The following is a 17019-nucleotide window of genomic DNA, read 5'->3' on the forward strand; positions in this document are numbered from 1 at the left end:
CTGGCCAACTCTCAGTGATTGCAGCCTTCCCAAACCAGGTAGCAGACTTGTGAATGGAGAGGCCATCTTGGACGTCCAGCTCAATGTAGCCTTTGGATAATTCTGCCCCCAACCAATCTCGGGTTACAACTGCATGTGAGGCCCTAAGTTAAAATTGTCCAGATGAGCCTTGTCAACCCCAAACCGTTAGAAATAGTAATAAATTGCTGTTTTAAGCCACTAAGATTTGAAGTGTTTTGTTGCACAGCAATAGATTACTGAAACAATCTCCACATTGACTCTGCAAAGTTTTGAAGGTCACAGTGACCTCCAACATTCATTTCACTCCCATCCTCACTGTGCAACTTGGGGAACTGACCCCAGTCCAGAGGTACTCCTGATTAGTCTCTGCTACTGGTTCTCAAAGTGTGGTCCAGCAGCGTCAGTGTCACCTCAGAACTTGCTAGAAAGGCAAATTCTCAGGCTCTTCTCTGGAACTACTGAATCAGAAATGGCCCTCTTTGTCCTGCTCACAGCCACTCTGACTGTGAAAAGAGCCTTAAGATGCAGCTGACACTGAAGATGAAAGGCAGAAATGCAGGAAGAACCTGGGTGCCAGACAGCCAGTGGGGGTTCAATCAGCCTGTCCCACCTTTGAACTTCTGATTATATGGGTCAATAACTTTCCTCATGGTTAAACCCATTTGAGTTGGCTTTTTAGCTACTTGAAGCTCAAAGCACATACTAGGTATGGTGAGCGTTATGACCTGCATTTTATATAGGAGAGGTGAGGTAATTTGCAGTAGTTCAGACAACTAGGAAAAAGAAGAGCTAGGACTGGAATCAGGTCTCTCTGTTGTCAGAGCCCACCTTAATAATAAAGCCTAAAAAGGTAAGATTTTCTCCTTTCCTGAGAGTAAAGGATTTTGTATTTGTTTTGGGTGGGTTAGGATACTGAGAATACATGAAGGCAGGGGGACATTTGACAGAAGAACGGGTACCATAAAATGAGGAAAAGGTCCAGAGAGAGAAGGGAAGATGCATAAAAGACAGGTAATTCCTGCTGAATTTTATTCAGAGCTGACCTCTGCTCTGGTAATTCTTCATGTATTTAAATTGAATGATGTCCTTCTCCTCTTCTTCCCCCCCAAATAGATTGACATATTATGTTGTTTTGCAAAAATGACACTGAAAGAGTGTAAAGCAAGTGTTCCTTTGAGGAGTAGGCTGCTTGGTCCAAGTAGTTCTATAAACTGCATCCACCCACATCATGCTACTCTAAAGACAGTTTGTAATCACAAAAGGAACAATCTGGAAGATTCCAGTTGTCAACGCAGCAAAACTGTAGCAGCAGACCTTGCACAAGAGACATACGCCGTGGTATGAATTCAGGATTGTTGTAACCTTGGGGATCCGTAGGTTCTGTGACCCTTCAGTGGATGCCAACATTTGAGGGGGCTCTTGCCTCTATTCTGCTATACCACTATCTCCTCTGCAGGTGGGAGGTACCACTCCCACCCCATTCCTGCCTTCTTTGGTTCCCCCCTCACAGGATGATGTGGCTAATTTTAACCTGTAATCTGAAGCCCAGTACAGGGAGGGCCCGTACCAGAGTGGCTATAGCTAAAGGCCACTTTCAGGGAAAACATGAAACAAGGCTTCAGAGAAACAAGGTAAACAAGAAAGTGACAACTCTTCCTCCAACACTCACCCAGTTTAAAATAAGGGCAGATTATCCTTGGTAAAAATTCAGACGAAGGCCTTTCTCCCAATTTGAAACAGATTGCTCTGGGAAACAAACAAGCATTTATTAAAGTCTCTGCTGTGTACACCGCATTATGTCAGCACTGGGAAAGCACACCAGGTAGGGGACAGTCCTCCCAATGATGTTTAGAAACAACTATAAAATACGTCAATGAGTAGGAAATAACACACTCAAGATAATAAGACAACACAAGATTGTTTCTAGGTACTGGGTGTTCACATATATAAACTAATTTAATCCTCATATGACTGTGGCGTAGGTACTGTTACTATGCCTACTTTACTGATGAGGAAACTGAAGCACTGAGAGGTTAAGTCATTTGCCCAAGGTCACACAGGATTCAAGCCTGGCTCTGGAGGCCACGCCCCTAACCACACCACAGCAAGCTGGTGGGGAAGGACATGGATCAGAATGGGGTTATCTAGACAGGTTCCTGGAAGGGTTACGTTTTGATAAAGAATGATGGGGATTCAGGAAAGTGTTGGGGGTAAATGAGAATGAGTTAGATTCAAAAAATAGGTTCTTTTTGTGCTAACCTGTATTCCTTTAACGATAGTGATGGACATTCTTTAACAGAAAGCCTCTTCCATAATTTTACCATTCCATGAGTATTGGGTACTGGGGGCCCTATTTGCCCTGAGTTCCAAGGCTGAGTGCTTTAGAATCAGAGTTGTGGGTCTGGAAAGTACAATAAAATCACCTGGTTCACCTCCTTGTTTTATAGACAGGGAAATGCTAAAGCTCAGAGAGCTTCTGTGGTGCCCAGATCAGCGTGTTCAGCCTCCGGATTCTGTCTAGGGCCTTTCCATCATCCCACACGTCCTACGGTAGTGGCCTCAGGGTTGCAGCAGCCTGAGATGGGCGGGGCCTGGGACCGGAAGGGCAGAGAACGATGGCCATTTCTCAGATGACACTGGAAGTCTAAGAAGACGCTCACAGTTGGGAAATTCTAAGGCACGCTTGGCTTGCCTACATTGGCCTGGGTCCGTCCAGTGCGGGTGGGGGAGGTGGAGGGAGGTAATGGCTGAGGTCCTGACAGCGGACATTTCTGTGGCCCTGGATGAGTAACCCGTGCACCTCCGTGCGTGTCACAGCGCCCCCTATTGTCCCCTCAATGACTTGCTCTCTAGACGAGGTCCTGTGGTCAGGATCCGTGGCTCTGCCCCACTTGGTTGCCATAAGCACCACGCTGACCACTGGGGATGAGAGATCAGCAAGTCCTGACCCTGCCTGGAGGCGGGGGTGGGGTGGGGGAGTGGAGGGTGGGGATGGGGTGGCGGGAGTTCACCTACAGTGCCGCTGGGGAGACAAGCTCATAAATGGATGAGTTCAGTTTCTCTCCCTGTGCGGACCAGGACTTGGTTCGGCCTCTCATAAAAGATTTTAAAAATAGAGCTGATGACTAGATTATTTCATGTAGTTACCACTGAGCCCTAATAAAAAGTAATTTAGGATTTAACAGCAACCAAAGCGTCATCCTGGGAGACTAGTCAGGAGTCACGCGGTGGGCGTGCAGGGAGGGGGCCTGAAGGAGGAGGTCGCCTCCCGGATCCCAGTCTGGGCCTCCGGGGACTGGCCGTGCGACCCATGCAGTCAAGTGCACGGTGCTCTGGCTTTGGTTTTTCATCTGTAAATTGAAGGTGTAGAATGGACATTTAAAAAAGAAGCTTTATGGAAACATAGTTCAACATACAATTTACATACTTTAAAGTGTGCCATTCAGTGGTTCTCAGTATATTCACAGAGTTGTGCAACCATCACCATAATCGATTTTTTAGAACATTTTCATCGCTCCAAAAAGAAACCCTGTCCTATTAGCACTCACTCTCCATTTCCCCCACCTCCCAGCCCCAAGCAATCTACTTTATCTCTGTGGATTCACCTGTTCTAGTGAAGTTGTCTGTGTATATATATGTCATTTTTTTTCAACACACAAGAGATTGGGGTGAAAAGCATAGTGTGCCCTACCAGTGTGCCACTCTTTCTCCCGCCTTCTTGAAATCTGAAGTCCTGCTTTGCTTGAGAAGAGATGGAGACACGTGGTTTCCATGGAAAGCGGCAAGCAGGCAAGAAAGGTTTTATACAAATAAAACAGGATGGGAATGAGATGTGAATGTCCCCAAGGGCACGGTCAGGATTTGGTAGCCCAGCTTTCTGGGAAACTTGAAAAGCAGCTGAAATTTGTTTTACTTTTTCATGTAGTGCTACACACGGTTGAGTTTGTTGATTAAGAATGAAATATCCTAGTTAATTATAGCATCACAAGGAAAAGGGTACTAAACAATAAGGAATTATTTAAGGCCTCAACTTTGGATGAATCTTAGGCTTAGAGAGTGGGCTTCATGTCAACATCAATCCCTTTATATAAAGACCTCCAAATAAAATTAGGAACATTCACCCTGGGATTTATAGGAAGGGCTGCTGTGGTATAACACTTGTGAGCTATGCTGATTTCTTACAGGTTATCTTATTCCTTCCATACCTACTACAATCTATATCCTAGCTGTTCAAAGGATTATATTCTTTTGCTGGGATATTGCATCTTTCTCATTAAATTCATCTGTCTTGGTACCCTGCGGTGGTTGCTGGGCAGTATACGAAGGGAAACTGACTTGTTTGGGTGGTGGTGTAAATAATATTACAGTAGTTACTATTAAGTAGTTCCAGTTATAGCACACAGACTGCATTGTTTCCTATGCATGTATGGTTTCATAGTTTACAAAACATTTTCACGTATTTGACCTCATTTGAGCCTTACCAAGTGCCATCAGCTGGGGAGGGTCTGTTCCTGGGAATCAGAATACTTGGGGTTGAATCTGGAGTCACCACTTAGCGGCTGGTGCTCTTGGGCCAGGTAATTCAACTCTCTCTGCTTTGATTTCCTCGTGTGTGAAATAGAGATCACTATGGAACTTACTTCATAGCGATGTGATGAAGAGTCAATGAGCACGCAAAGGCTGTGGAATGTGCCTGGAACATAGTAAACAAAAGCACTATACTTATTCCCATTATTATTGTTTTTGTTTTAGAAAAGAGGGAACTAAGGCTTGGCAAGGTTAAATTGTTTAAAGTGGCAAGGCTGGGAACTGAACCCCGGGCGTCCATCTCATCGTTATTAGTGGTTGTGAAATTATCTGCTTGTAAAAACTCGTGTTTCGCAACTAGACCAAGATATTATGCTGCTAAAACAAAATAATCATGATTTTATTAATTGGCAGGAAGATATTAATAGACTTAATCTCAATCTTACACTTTTTCCCTCAGAGTTTTCTTAAACTCTGGGGACCCTTTACTGCTCGTCTAATAGCACTTCCTGGTGCGGTAACCAAGCCATGGATGGCAGTCACAGAAATATTCATGGAGACTATTCCGAACTGACCGACCAACAGCTTTTTGTTTTCACGAGCGCCTGACCTTGTGATTTAATTGCATACATGCATCATAAGCAGATTTCTGCAGGTACTCCTGCCCTAGGTTGCATGAAAGAATTGGATACATCAGTAATTTACAGCGTCCCGCAAAGAACACATTGTCCGGCACAGAACACAATGCTTTCTAGGTCCACCACCCTGACAAACCCCAGGACCACCGGCTGTGCCATCATCCCTCTCCAAGCTCGAATGCTACCAAATGTTGACTTACTTTTTACATTTCCTGCAACCATGTGAATTTCAGATAAGGATATAATCTCTGAGTTATTCTTGTAAGAGACAGAAAAGAGGAAAGCAGAAGATGGGAAAACAAGAGGAGCGATGGCGTGCAGGAGACATGCTTGTGCCATGCAGCTTAAGGCCACTGAGGCAAAAATAAATCTGTGGGTACTGAGGGGTGCAGCATCTGTGGGAAGGCTCCCCTGCTGCTTTGAAGGTGAGGGGAGTGGTGTTTGGGATATGCTGTGCTTTGGTTCAAATACTACGGCGAAGCTAAGGACATATACTCCTGTATACTGAGGAGTTCTGAGAAATACCCAAGTGTAAATGTGAATTTGTTAATGAACGACTTCCCCCCGTCAAGCATGCAAATTAATCCAGAACAATGGTGGAATTCTGGAAAGTAGTTTATAAAAGAAAAAAAAGGAATTGAAGATTTGGTTGGAGAGCCAGTAAAAGTATTTCGTGACATAGAATAAAACTGCCCACATTACTAGAAGTCAAGGGACATTCTGAACTGTTTCTAGCCACCAAAAGATGGTAACTTAAAGCTAATTGTATGGTTCTCTTTAGTGTGCGGCCTGTTTTATTTTTATGAACACTATAACCAACACTGTTGCATGCCAAGCCAACAACTATTTCTAGCCTCCTTCTTCTTTGACCACCTCCTACTAGAGAGGCTGAAAAAGCTAAACATTCCCTTTTGCAACCTGTCTTTCCATAGGTGGCCATGTGACCTAATCCTGCCCCATGAGACATAAGGGGATTTCTGTGGGAGGGGAAGAGCGTCCTCTCTTTTCCACCTCTCTCTCTTTTTGCTTTGGATGCTGCCAAGTGAGGATGTGATGCCTGGAGCTGGGGCAGCAATATTGTGATCTGGTTTGTGACCAAGGCTGAAGCTGAAAGCTAACACATAAAGGAAGGTAAGAAGAGTTGAGTCATTGAAAGCAACATTGAACAGCCAACCCAGCCCTGAGGATCGTCTATTTCTAGACTCAAGTAAGAAAATTCATTAAGCATAAGCCACTGTTAGTTTTATGTTACTTGCACTTGAAAGCATCCAACTGATACAAATGTTAAAAAAAAAAAATTGTGTAAGTGCTCTCATGGGTTCACTGAGTATCTTGATCTCCCGGCTTCCATCTTTTCCCCACAAAGCCTTAAACCAGAGGTTTTCACAGATAGCAATTCTTGAGGTTTGAGAGACACTGCCTGTTGTTACAGCACCACTTGGGATGCTGTGAGGTTCATCCAAACCACAAAGTACTGTCAAATTAGAGAGAAATAGTAAAAAATACACAGTGTTAGGCACTGACTTTCATGTCGGAAGGGACAAGTTGCCACTAAGCAGTTATTTCTTTTCTCCTGGGAGAATGGGTGTTGTCGAATCTAGACGGCTGAGGAGTAAAGTTTGAAAAAAAAAAAACAAACACTAAAGGCAGTAACTTCAGAAATGACACACTAAGCTGCAAATGTGTGTGCGGTTTCCTGGGCTTTAATATTAAGCTGATCTGAGACTTTAAAACAACTGATTAGGGTTTACTGAAAGAGTATATACAAAACAAAACAAACCTGAAAAGTTAGGACCTCGTAAAAGGCCCACAGTATTTCAACTTTATTCCTGAGTGTTGGCCTAAAAAGAGTTGTCTACATACCTCTGCTATGTACAAGATGACCGAGGTGCTTGCTCTGTTTAAGGACGCCAATGCTCAGAACCTTCTGGCTGTCAGTGGACAGACAATACGACCCCTCCCCAGGGCCCTACGGTCTGATTCTCAAGGGGAAACTGCAAAATCAAGGTAGAGCCATGACTGGCTGTACAAGGAATGGCGAGGCTGTGCTGTGCAATGCCAGAGGTAGATTCCAGAGAGAAAGCCATGGCTATAAATGTTATTTTTAAAGAAATCAAAGGCCCAAGGCAACAAAATGGGTTTTAGTTTGCCTGCACACCACAGAGGTGAGTGGGATTGAGGTGAGAACGCGGACAACTGACGTCTGAAACATCGATGGCCGCCATTTGAAACACAAACGCTGCGTTTTCAAATTATTTAGGGCCCTTCAGAAACATGGCTCACCCTTAAATCTACTTAATTCGACTCTAATTTTGGTAAAAGATTTCTGGTTGGAGAAAACGAAATGTACCTACAATTTCTGGGCTATCTTTCATGTACCCCTTTTCCTAAGGTGTTCCTTTGCTTTTCGCTTGAGCAGATGTTTGTGACACCCAAGACCAGCCTGCACAGGCTGATGCAAGGGGAGCTCGATTTCCCTTAGGTGGGGGATCTGCTCACAGGCCCTCAGGGAAGCAGCACGCCACATGAACTGCTCTCGGGACCCTTCCGCTGGCTGTTGCCCCAGCTGCTTGCTTTGGATACTTCCTTCTAGGTTTTCCAAAGTGGGAACGCTCTAGTCACTGAGTTGTAGGGCATGTGCTGGGTGTTTCCAGCTCTCCGCACTTGAAGTTTGCCTAAGAGATGAGTTCCGATGGTGTCGTTTTGCTCTTCCTGAACTTTGATTATGGAAGCCAAATTATAAATATATATTAATATAAATATTATATGAATATATTAATATAAATATTATATAAATATTATATAAATATAATATATATAAAGCCAATAAAGCAAATTCCTTTCTTTTTGCTCAAGCTAGCTTGATTTGGGTTTCTATCACTTTTTAAAAACTAGTGTAAAAACCTCACTTCCCTTCAAACATTTTACACGAGCAAGCTAAAAGAATTCTTTTGAAAAACATTTTGTAAATCAAATAATTATTTTCAAATTTATCTTCTATGTAAATTTAATTTTTAGGTACTATATTTTCTTATAATATACCAGTGTTATATACAATTGGATGGAATAACAGTTGAAATACAGTGTAGGCAGAAGTTGTTCTAGCTGTCATAGTCAATTTGAACAAACAGAAAAGTATATTAGTCACATAGAATTGAATAGTTTATTTTAGATAACAAAAATGTTATACTCACTCTAATACAGAGTAAAGTGAAACTGAATATTTGTGTAAGTAATAAAAGGATGAAGAAATGCTTTGGTTATAATCAGAGGAACGTAAGTATAAATCTGTAGAAAGACATTTTCAAAATAAAATTCCAATAAAAGGCTAAACATTCTCAAACACTTTATATACATAAAGAATAAATTATTTCTGGTTAGCATATTTTTGCTTTAGTGTCAGAAAAATCACAACAATTTGATAAACATCTGCTAAAGCCAGTTTTCCAGACGTGAGTTCTGTAGTGCTGTCTCTCAGATATTTGTTCAGAAATGACGCCAAAATCCTTAGAACACAGCATATTAGGGTGGGGGAAGAGAAATGCGTGCTAATATTACATGGTTAATTCACGGGCAGAATGGCTGGAAAGGAGGAGACCAGAACATGAGAGGGAAAAACCCAGCACTAAGTGCGGCTAGAGGGGGGAAAAGCACAAGCCGAGCCCGAGACAATTCAGGCTGGGTCATGTCCACGGTGGCTCAGGAGTTCGGTTTTCAAAGTGTTCAGACAAACTTCAGCAAGATGTCTGGTTTGAGTCAAATTTGTCTTCTCGAATGTGTGACTTCTCAACTGAGGTACTTGGCATAGTTAGGGGGAAAAAAAGGAATACATTCAGATTTAGTTTTGTTAGGTAGTAAGCTAGAAAATCAGCTGAGGAATAAGACAAGCACAAAATTCGTGTTTCCTGTAAAGAACTGTCCACACAAACAGGTTCTGCTTATTAATGGGCCAGGAAAGAAGTGGAATTAAGAGTTTAGGTTCTTCTAAAACAGTAAAGGACAGGCAAGGGGAGAGAAGAAAGTAGGAATGCAGAGGAACCCTTAAGAATGGAGTAATTAGTGCATGAAAAGGAAATAGTTTCCGTTCATTTGACTTTCAGCTTTAGGCATTTGTCCTTAAGGAATCTGTGCCTAGAGGGGTGTTTTCAGGATCTAGCTATGGTTAATTTCCCCATGTGCTAGACACAGGTTTCTGGTAGTTTTTCCAGGCATCATCCGTCTTCTGTGAGCTAATGCCTAATTTCCTCAGGTGATCTGAAAGTTTCCTAGCTCAGGAAGTTGTCATACTGTGTCGTCACAGTGCTTATACTGTTCAGACATCTGGGCCAGCAGTGGGAAGAGGAAACTTGTATTTTTGGCTCGTACACCTTTCAAATAGAATACACTTGACGAAATACAGGGAAGATCGTCCCTAACCCTTCTAACCTCCACAGATACCTACAATCCATTCCATCCAAAGGAAAATTCATTGTTCGGGGTGGGGGGGCTGTTTTGTAAAGAACTCTGCAGCTAAATCAGTGGCCCAAATCAAGTGACGGACTGATGCAGCCCAGTATCTTCGGTAGGCTTGTCATTTGGAATACTTTCGGCAGATGAAAGAATGTCACCACATTGAATGTTATCTAAAAAATATTTTATCAGGATGTAAGCTCACTTCAGTTTTTAACCTATACAAGTTAGTGTTTATTTTGAAACATAATTATATACAATACCATCTCCTCTTAGGAATTCTTTATTTTGGAAGAGTGTCTTTCTTCAAACTCTTACTTACCAAAGTTATAACTACATTAAGTAGTTGCAAATATGGGATCTTAATAGGATCTCATTTACTTCAGCCTTTAAAATTTAAGGCAATTGCTTAATGTGCAGTATTTTCTGGGGATCTTTCTTGGGAAGGGGAAGGATATGTAGATAAAATATTTTATGAAGCAGTTAAGGTAACTTTGAATCTAGTTGAAAAAGATTGTATTATTCACTTTAAAACTGATACCATTAATGCAAAAGTACTTAATTTCCATACTTATTTGGAGTTTAGAACCTTTGTGCTGCACAAATTTATTTTTTTTAAAAAAGGCAACGACTTATATTCTCCAAAGTTTAGAAATGATATCCAAAGCACAAAAGGTAACTTTTTTGCCAGTGTGGCTGAACAGTGACGGTGGGTATCTAATCCACCAGGTTGATCAGGATGTCTCTAAGTGGTTGCTCCACTGTGGCAGACTACATGTATACGTGTGCATGTGGAGAAAGACAGAAAAGGTGCTACCCGTGCCTTAATTTCTAAAATGCTTATTTTGTCCCACATGTCTGTCATTCAAATAAGAAACTGTGCTTCTCCAAAACAAGCCCAGTTGTTTCTAGAAATTTACTTGTTTTAAATATAGAGGTAAGGTGGGTATGAGAATGTCTTTAACCACCAAAGAAATCCACCTAAATTTGGATGGTATCTGGTATGACAGCTCTCTGACTTTGAAAGCCTATGGTCTGTGTAGCAAAGACACATTCATTAAAAGCCTTTCTAACAAATGCATATACTAACTAAACATCTAGCTATTGTTACAGAAGGAAAACTGTCTCCCTTGTATAAAAAGCAGAAGAAAACCAGTAGACCTTGTCCCACAAACTGAAGCAGACACCCATGCTGAGAATTAGCAAGTTTTCTAGGCAGGCAATGACACAAGTGGAGTATTATTACAGCTCTCAAATCATGAGGGAGAGGAAGAAAGAGCAAATGAGAGGGAGGGAGATAAATCTAGAGGTACAAAGAGTCCCCATTACAATTACAACACTTCATTAGGCAACTAGATCGTCCAGCTGGAAGGCACCTAAAAAATAACCCTAACAGTAACTAAGAAATGGAATTAAAAGAAAACACTCTTTTTTTTTTGTGGATGTAAAGTACAGCTGTATCATTAACATACCAACCAACTAGAGCTGAAACACAACAACACAGGGGTTGGATGATGTTAAGGACGGGGTGAGTAGTAAGGAGGATGTGGTGCTCTAGGTTTAGTTTCAGTGATTCTTCAGCACTTGGTACAGCCAACGTGCCTTTTAAATGGAGACCCAAATCCTCTATGTGACAAAGGATTTAAAATTGCAGAGTTATACAAATGTTAACTGTTGGTATGTCCCACAGGTTAGACCAAGTTCACTGATCCAGTTGAGTGGAATCTTCCATGCTTTGTCCACCACCACCCACTGTTATAAAGTCAACTACACAGAAAAAAGGAGCAATTATGCAATTCCTGACTTCTTTGCCTTGGTTATGTCCATAATTTGCATAAAATAAATAATATGCATCAAACAAAAATCAGGTTTAACATTTGAAACAAGGGGGGAAAAAAGCACAATAGTTTGATATTAAGGTAAAACAATAGAAATCTCTTTAAATAGACACTTTATTATATCCATAGGCGATAAAATCCCAGAGCTACTGTTAGGCACGTAAATACAGACCCTGTAAGAAAAAAATAATTGAGCATAGTATTAGTTATATTAGCAGTTACTGGAGAGAATATCATTTTATTAAGAAAACATACAGACACCTATCTACTTTTCCACCAAAAGAAAAAAGAAAAAAACTCCAGAAACCTAGCTTGTTCACTGGTTTCTATGAAACACCTGCCCATTAAAAAATCTCCATGTCTTGAAATCATTATCTTCAAAATACAAATGTATCCAGTAGTCAAGAAAACTTTTTAATAAAGGTCAGAATCACAAAAATTCTGTGGTCACTATATGTATGTGTATACATACACACACACACACACACACACACACACACACCCTTTAACTTTATGAGCAAAATTTCACTTCTACACACTATTATTACTAAAATATTGATCAACCCAAAATATTAAATTTGAATTTAAATAATGGCTAATATTTTTGTACATAAATCTTTATTCCTCTTTTGGCTCAAAAATTACAAAAGCAAAATATCTCCTTATTTACTATTAAGAAAGAAAAAATATGCCAATTATAATATGATACTCCATCTACTGGAAATTATAAGACACCTTCCAATTTCAGAGAGATTAAAATATGAAAAAATATATGTCAGAATCAGTGAAATGCATTATCTGTCACTGACTTATTTTATAAATGTTATTTATTTTCTTTTCAGCTTCTTTTAACTACTTAGATACAAAACAGCTTACCTGCTAAATATTTAATATTATCAAGCTTGTGCGACTCGAGCATGGTTTTGAGGCCAGCAACCTCAGTGTCTATCTTTCTGTCTGTCTGGGTGACGGCCCGATCTTGCTGGGCATGCTTTTAAAACAAAGAGATTCATAGCATCAAACGTCTTGGGATATACCACGACCTCTGCTCTCTCAGTCCTGAGAGTTCCTTCCCAATAGGGTGCAGTCAAGGGAAATTGGGGTAAGATTAGAGAGACTGGGCTGTAGTCTTTAGTTCTACTATCTTCATGCTATGTTGTGTTGGTCAGGGCCTTTAACATACGTAGGGCTGTTTCCTTCTGCTTGAAAAAAGGAAACATAAATACCATTAGCCCTGCCTTCACACAGGCTGTTTAGAGAATCAAATGTGGTAAGCTATGTAAAAAAGCTTTTGTACATTATAGATTGCTCCACAAATAAGGTTAACATTATGAAGCCAGTATGTTCTCAGTGGCAATGAATAGGTCCCATCCTGTAAATCCTTCTTAGTGAAAGGTATACAAAAAACGCTTTTCAAAAATGAATCGAGTCTTGGATAATCTAAAATCACCAGTGCGTGATTTGACACTATGTCTATTCACATTTTTAAAAGTTTTCTTCTTTTATGTTCAAATACCAGTGTTTTATTATCATGAGGGTTGGCTATACCGAAGGCCTACTAATGTTCTTTGCCCAATATAATACAGTTAAACTAAATACATAATTACCCACAAAGGGTAGTGAGTTTGGCGGGTGTTATAAAGGGGTTGTCATATTTCATTAATGCATAAAAGCACTGGAAATGCTTCACTAAAAATCCTAGGGCAAGTAAATAGTTCCCTATGGCTAACAATTCAGGTAATGATTAAGGAAATAAATGCCTGGATGAGTAGAAAACTTATTCCAGAGGAACATCCCAGGATTCTCTCATGGAAGTCTCTTGTAGGTTTCAGAGGTCCAAGGTAACAGAGGATGGAAAACAAGTAATGCATGCCATGAGTTAAAAATACAATAAAGCAATCTATCTCCATTCCTTATTATTCTTCAATAACTGAGATTTAAATTTTTATTAAGATAATCAAGTATTTGGTTAAGCGCAAAAAAATCCTGACCATCCACTTCTGAGTTTATACTCAAAAAAATTGAAAACAGGGACTCCAGCAGCTACTTACCCACGTTCACAGCAGCATTACTCACAGTGGCCACAAGGTGGAAGCCACCCAAGTGTCCACAGACAGAATAATCAGAATGGCATATAGCAATAAAATGGAATTATTATTTAGCCTTAAAAATGAAGGAAGTTCTGACAGATGCTAAAACATGGATGAACCTTTAGGACATTATGCTAAGTGACATAAGCCAGTCACAACAGCACAAATATTGTATAATTCCACTTGTATGAGGTGTCTAGAATAGTCAAATTCAGACAGTAGAGTGGTGGTTGCTAGGGGGAGAAGGAAATGGGAAGTTAGTGTTTAATGGGGAGAGTTTCAATCCTGCAAGATGAAAATAGTTCTATGGATGGATGGTGGTGATGGCTGCATAACAATGGGAAAGTACTTAATGCCACTAAAGTGTACACTGAAAAATGGTTAAAACGGTAATTTTTATGTGGATTTTACCACAACTGAAAAAACCTAGGACACTAAACCTCCATGTTTTCCAATAACACATCATTACAAGCAATAGCAACCATGCATGGGCTGAAGCAGAGATGAATAAAATGATCAAGAAAAGTCAGTCTCATTTCTTACCAATGCCACCACTTCTGTCCTCATTTCCAGCAGCTTCCTTTCGTTTAAAGAATACTGAAACAAATATGTCACATAGGTCACATTCTGATTTATTCCTTTCTCTGTCTCCTCCTTTTCTAGCACCTTAAATATTCCGGTCTAATTATTTCCAAGAATATGTAACACTAGAAATCACCTCTGGGATAAAGTAGCCTACCTAACCCTCTCCTATAGATCTGTTTTTTTTGAAGTTTCTTATTTATGTTCATTCATCACTCCAATATCTGGATTCCCTTTTGTCATCCTTCATCTCTCTCTCTGCTGCTTTTCTCTTTTCATCTCTTTGCTGTGATGTCTCTAGTTTCCTCCCATTATTATAAAAGGATTCTCTGGGACCAATTTAGATGGATTCTGAGTCATATACTTGTTGGCTTTGAGAGAGTTGAAAAAAGTGGGAAATAATTTCACTTTACAAGCTATCCCATCATAACTACACACAAAACTGGTTACTACTTGAGGCTTAGACAAAAGACAGGAAAGATATTTTGTTGGGAAAAATAGTTTCAAGAAACATTATTCTGTGATATAGATGTCGCTTTGTGATTATAAAACACAATGTGACTACACAGATACAAGTAAATACACTAAACCATCACATGTTGGTTTTAATTAAAAATAAACAAGCAAAGCCATTTAGGCATAGTTACAACCTAGTGTTACTAAAGAAACTAATAGCTCTTCCCAGAATTATAATAAAATGTTATCTTGCTTTTGGCTGTTAATGTCTGTGCAAAGATTTAGTGCAATTCTGTTGACACTGAGACCAAAATCAGACATATCTCCTTAGTAGTGGGGATCACGATTTAATTCAACAAGTGAAAATCTAATACATTAATATTGTTAAAGGGGAAAATAATGCTTTTGAAGTATCTAGAAACTTTCCAGGTATAAAATTTCCCCAAGTATACCAGGGGAAGTGAAAAACAGTATTACTTGGAAACTAGAAAAAACCCCAGGACCCCAAACTAAGGGCCAGTCATAGGATCAAAGAATGCTCATTTCCATCTTTAAATGCCAGGGTTTTAGATGAGAGAACTATGCATCAGATCACCACCAGAGGGCAGGGTGGATCTGGATTTTCTGCACACCTTTAAACTCTGGCCTTCAGTAAGTCTCCCACAAGACAGAAGAGGGTAAATCTTGACATTGCCGTGATTTTTAACAGTAAGTTCTATGTGACTCCATCTCCCTGTATCCCAAAGCAGTTCATAGGCCATACTACATTTGAAACTGGCAGTAAATATCACCACAGTTAATGTAATTGACACTATTAACTTTATTAAACAAAGGAATCAGAGGGTCAAATAACTTATCTTCATCAATACATGTCAAATACATGCTAGCTTCATAACAATATACTACTTTCCTGCATTTCAGAGTAACCTGAGTTTAGGATTACCAAGAACAACTTCTCAGCTAGGTTAGTAAATCACAAATTAACATTGGCTTTAATCCATCTTCACATCTCACATAGGTATATTTCTTCCCACCTTGATTAGCTATAGGCATCTTCCTAAATCAAGTGAATTCAAAATTTTTGCTAAGTACACAACCCATGGGGACATAGGTAACCAAACGAGTTTCTCCTCTTCCAGATACTAGTCATATGCTAGTGATCATTAAATATTTTGGTGATACTAAGTCATTTCATCTTCATGATTGAAAAGCGTTTTAAGACTAGAAAGACAGGTAACATGGGCATAATTATGTGGTATAACGAAGCTCAACTTAACTCTTGAAATCTAGACGCAGTTCCAAAATACAGTTAAGTACCTATTTCGGTTTCAATATTAGCTTCATTTGTCATTCTGGCATATTTTGATTAAAAGAAAATTGTAAAAAAAAAAAATGAGAAGACAGTGAACAATTTTGAGTGCTCAATTTCTGCATGTGTATTCAGTTCTGTGTTAGTGAAAAATGCTTTATATCCCGTCTCATTATCCTAAAAATCAAACAGGTATCTATCTAATGTTACCAAATTCAAATAAAGCCTAAACAAGAAGATAGATGGGTTAAAAAGTACTAGAGGAAACCCAACACATATCTTTATTAAAACATACAACTTACTGTACCCCCATGTTCATAGCAGCATTTATTATAGCCAAGATATGGAAGCCATCTAAGTGTCCACTGACAGATGGATAAAGAAAATGTGATATATATATGAGTGTGTATATATATGTATATACACACACGCATATGTGTAAATATATATATACACATATGTGCAAATGTGATATATGTATAAATAACGTAACATTATTTTGCCATAAAAAAGGAAATCTTGCCATTTGTGACAACATGGATGAACTTGAGGGCATTATGCTAAGAGAAGTAAGTCAGAGAGAGACAAATACTGTGTGTTCTCACTTGTATGCGGAATCTAAAACAACAGAAAAAAACCCAAGCTCACAGATACTGAGAACAGACTGATGGTTGTCAGGGTCGAGGGATGGACAAAATGGGTGAAGTGGGTCAAAAGGTACAAACTTCCAGTTCAAAAATAAGTCATGGGGATGTAATATACAGAATGGCAACTATAGTTAATAATACTGTATGGTATATTAGAAAGTTGCTAAGAGAGTAGTCTTAAAAGTTCTCATCACAAGAAAAAAATTTGTAATTATGTACAGTGATGGATATTAACTGGACTTAAACTGTGGTGATCATTTTGCAATGTATATGAAAACTGAGTCATGCTGTACACCCGAAACTAATATATGTCAATTACATCTCCATTAAAAAAAAGAAGTGTTAATGTGAAAACTCTGAGGGGAAAAAATTGTATTTATATGCATTATCTTTGAAAAAGCAAAGGAGAGCAGGGCTGTATTTCCAGTTTTCTTAAGTCCTACGAATGATCCCACAAGTTAT

The 17019-nt window shown here is 39.5% G+C and overlaps 1 protein-coding gene across 2 annotated transcripts in view; it reads right to left on the minus strand.

Annotated features, from left to right (window-relative positions):
- Positions 1-1747: 1747 nt before the first annotated feature.
- Positions 1748-17019, minus strand: part of MCUR1 (mitochondrial calcium uniporter regulator 1) — a 29881-nt gene continuing 14609 nt past the window's right edge. The window contains exons 7-10 of one of the 2 annotated variants that reach the window (XM_081055746.1): positions 14107-14160; positions 12350-12464; positions 4503-4714; positions 1748-3371 (exon numbers count right to left, since the gene is read on the minus strand). In XM_081055746.1, the coding sequence (XP_080911872.1) occupies positions 4512-4714; positions 12350-12464; positions 14107-14160 (372 nt within the window). In that variant the 3' untranslated portion in view covers positions 1748-3371; positions 4503-4511. Of the gene's footprint in view, positions 3372-4502; positions 4715-8330; positions 11647-12349; positions 12465-14106; positions 14161-17019 lie in introns of those variants that run through there. The other variant, XM_081055747.1, reaches the window with a different exon arrangement.

This window comes from Rhinolophus hipposideros (genome assembly GCF_964194185.1).
Source record: "Rhinolophus hipposideros genome assembly, chromosome: 8".
In the NCBI taxonomy this organism is placed as follows: domain Eukaryota; kingdom Metazoa; phylum Chordata; class Mammalia; order Chiroptera; family Rhinolophidae; genus Rhinolophus; species Rhinolophus hipposideros.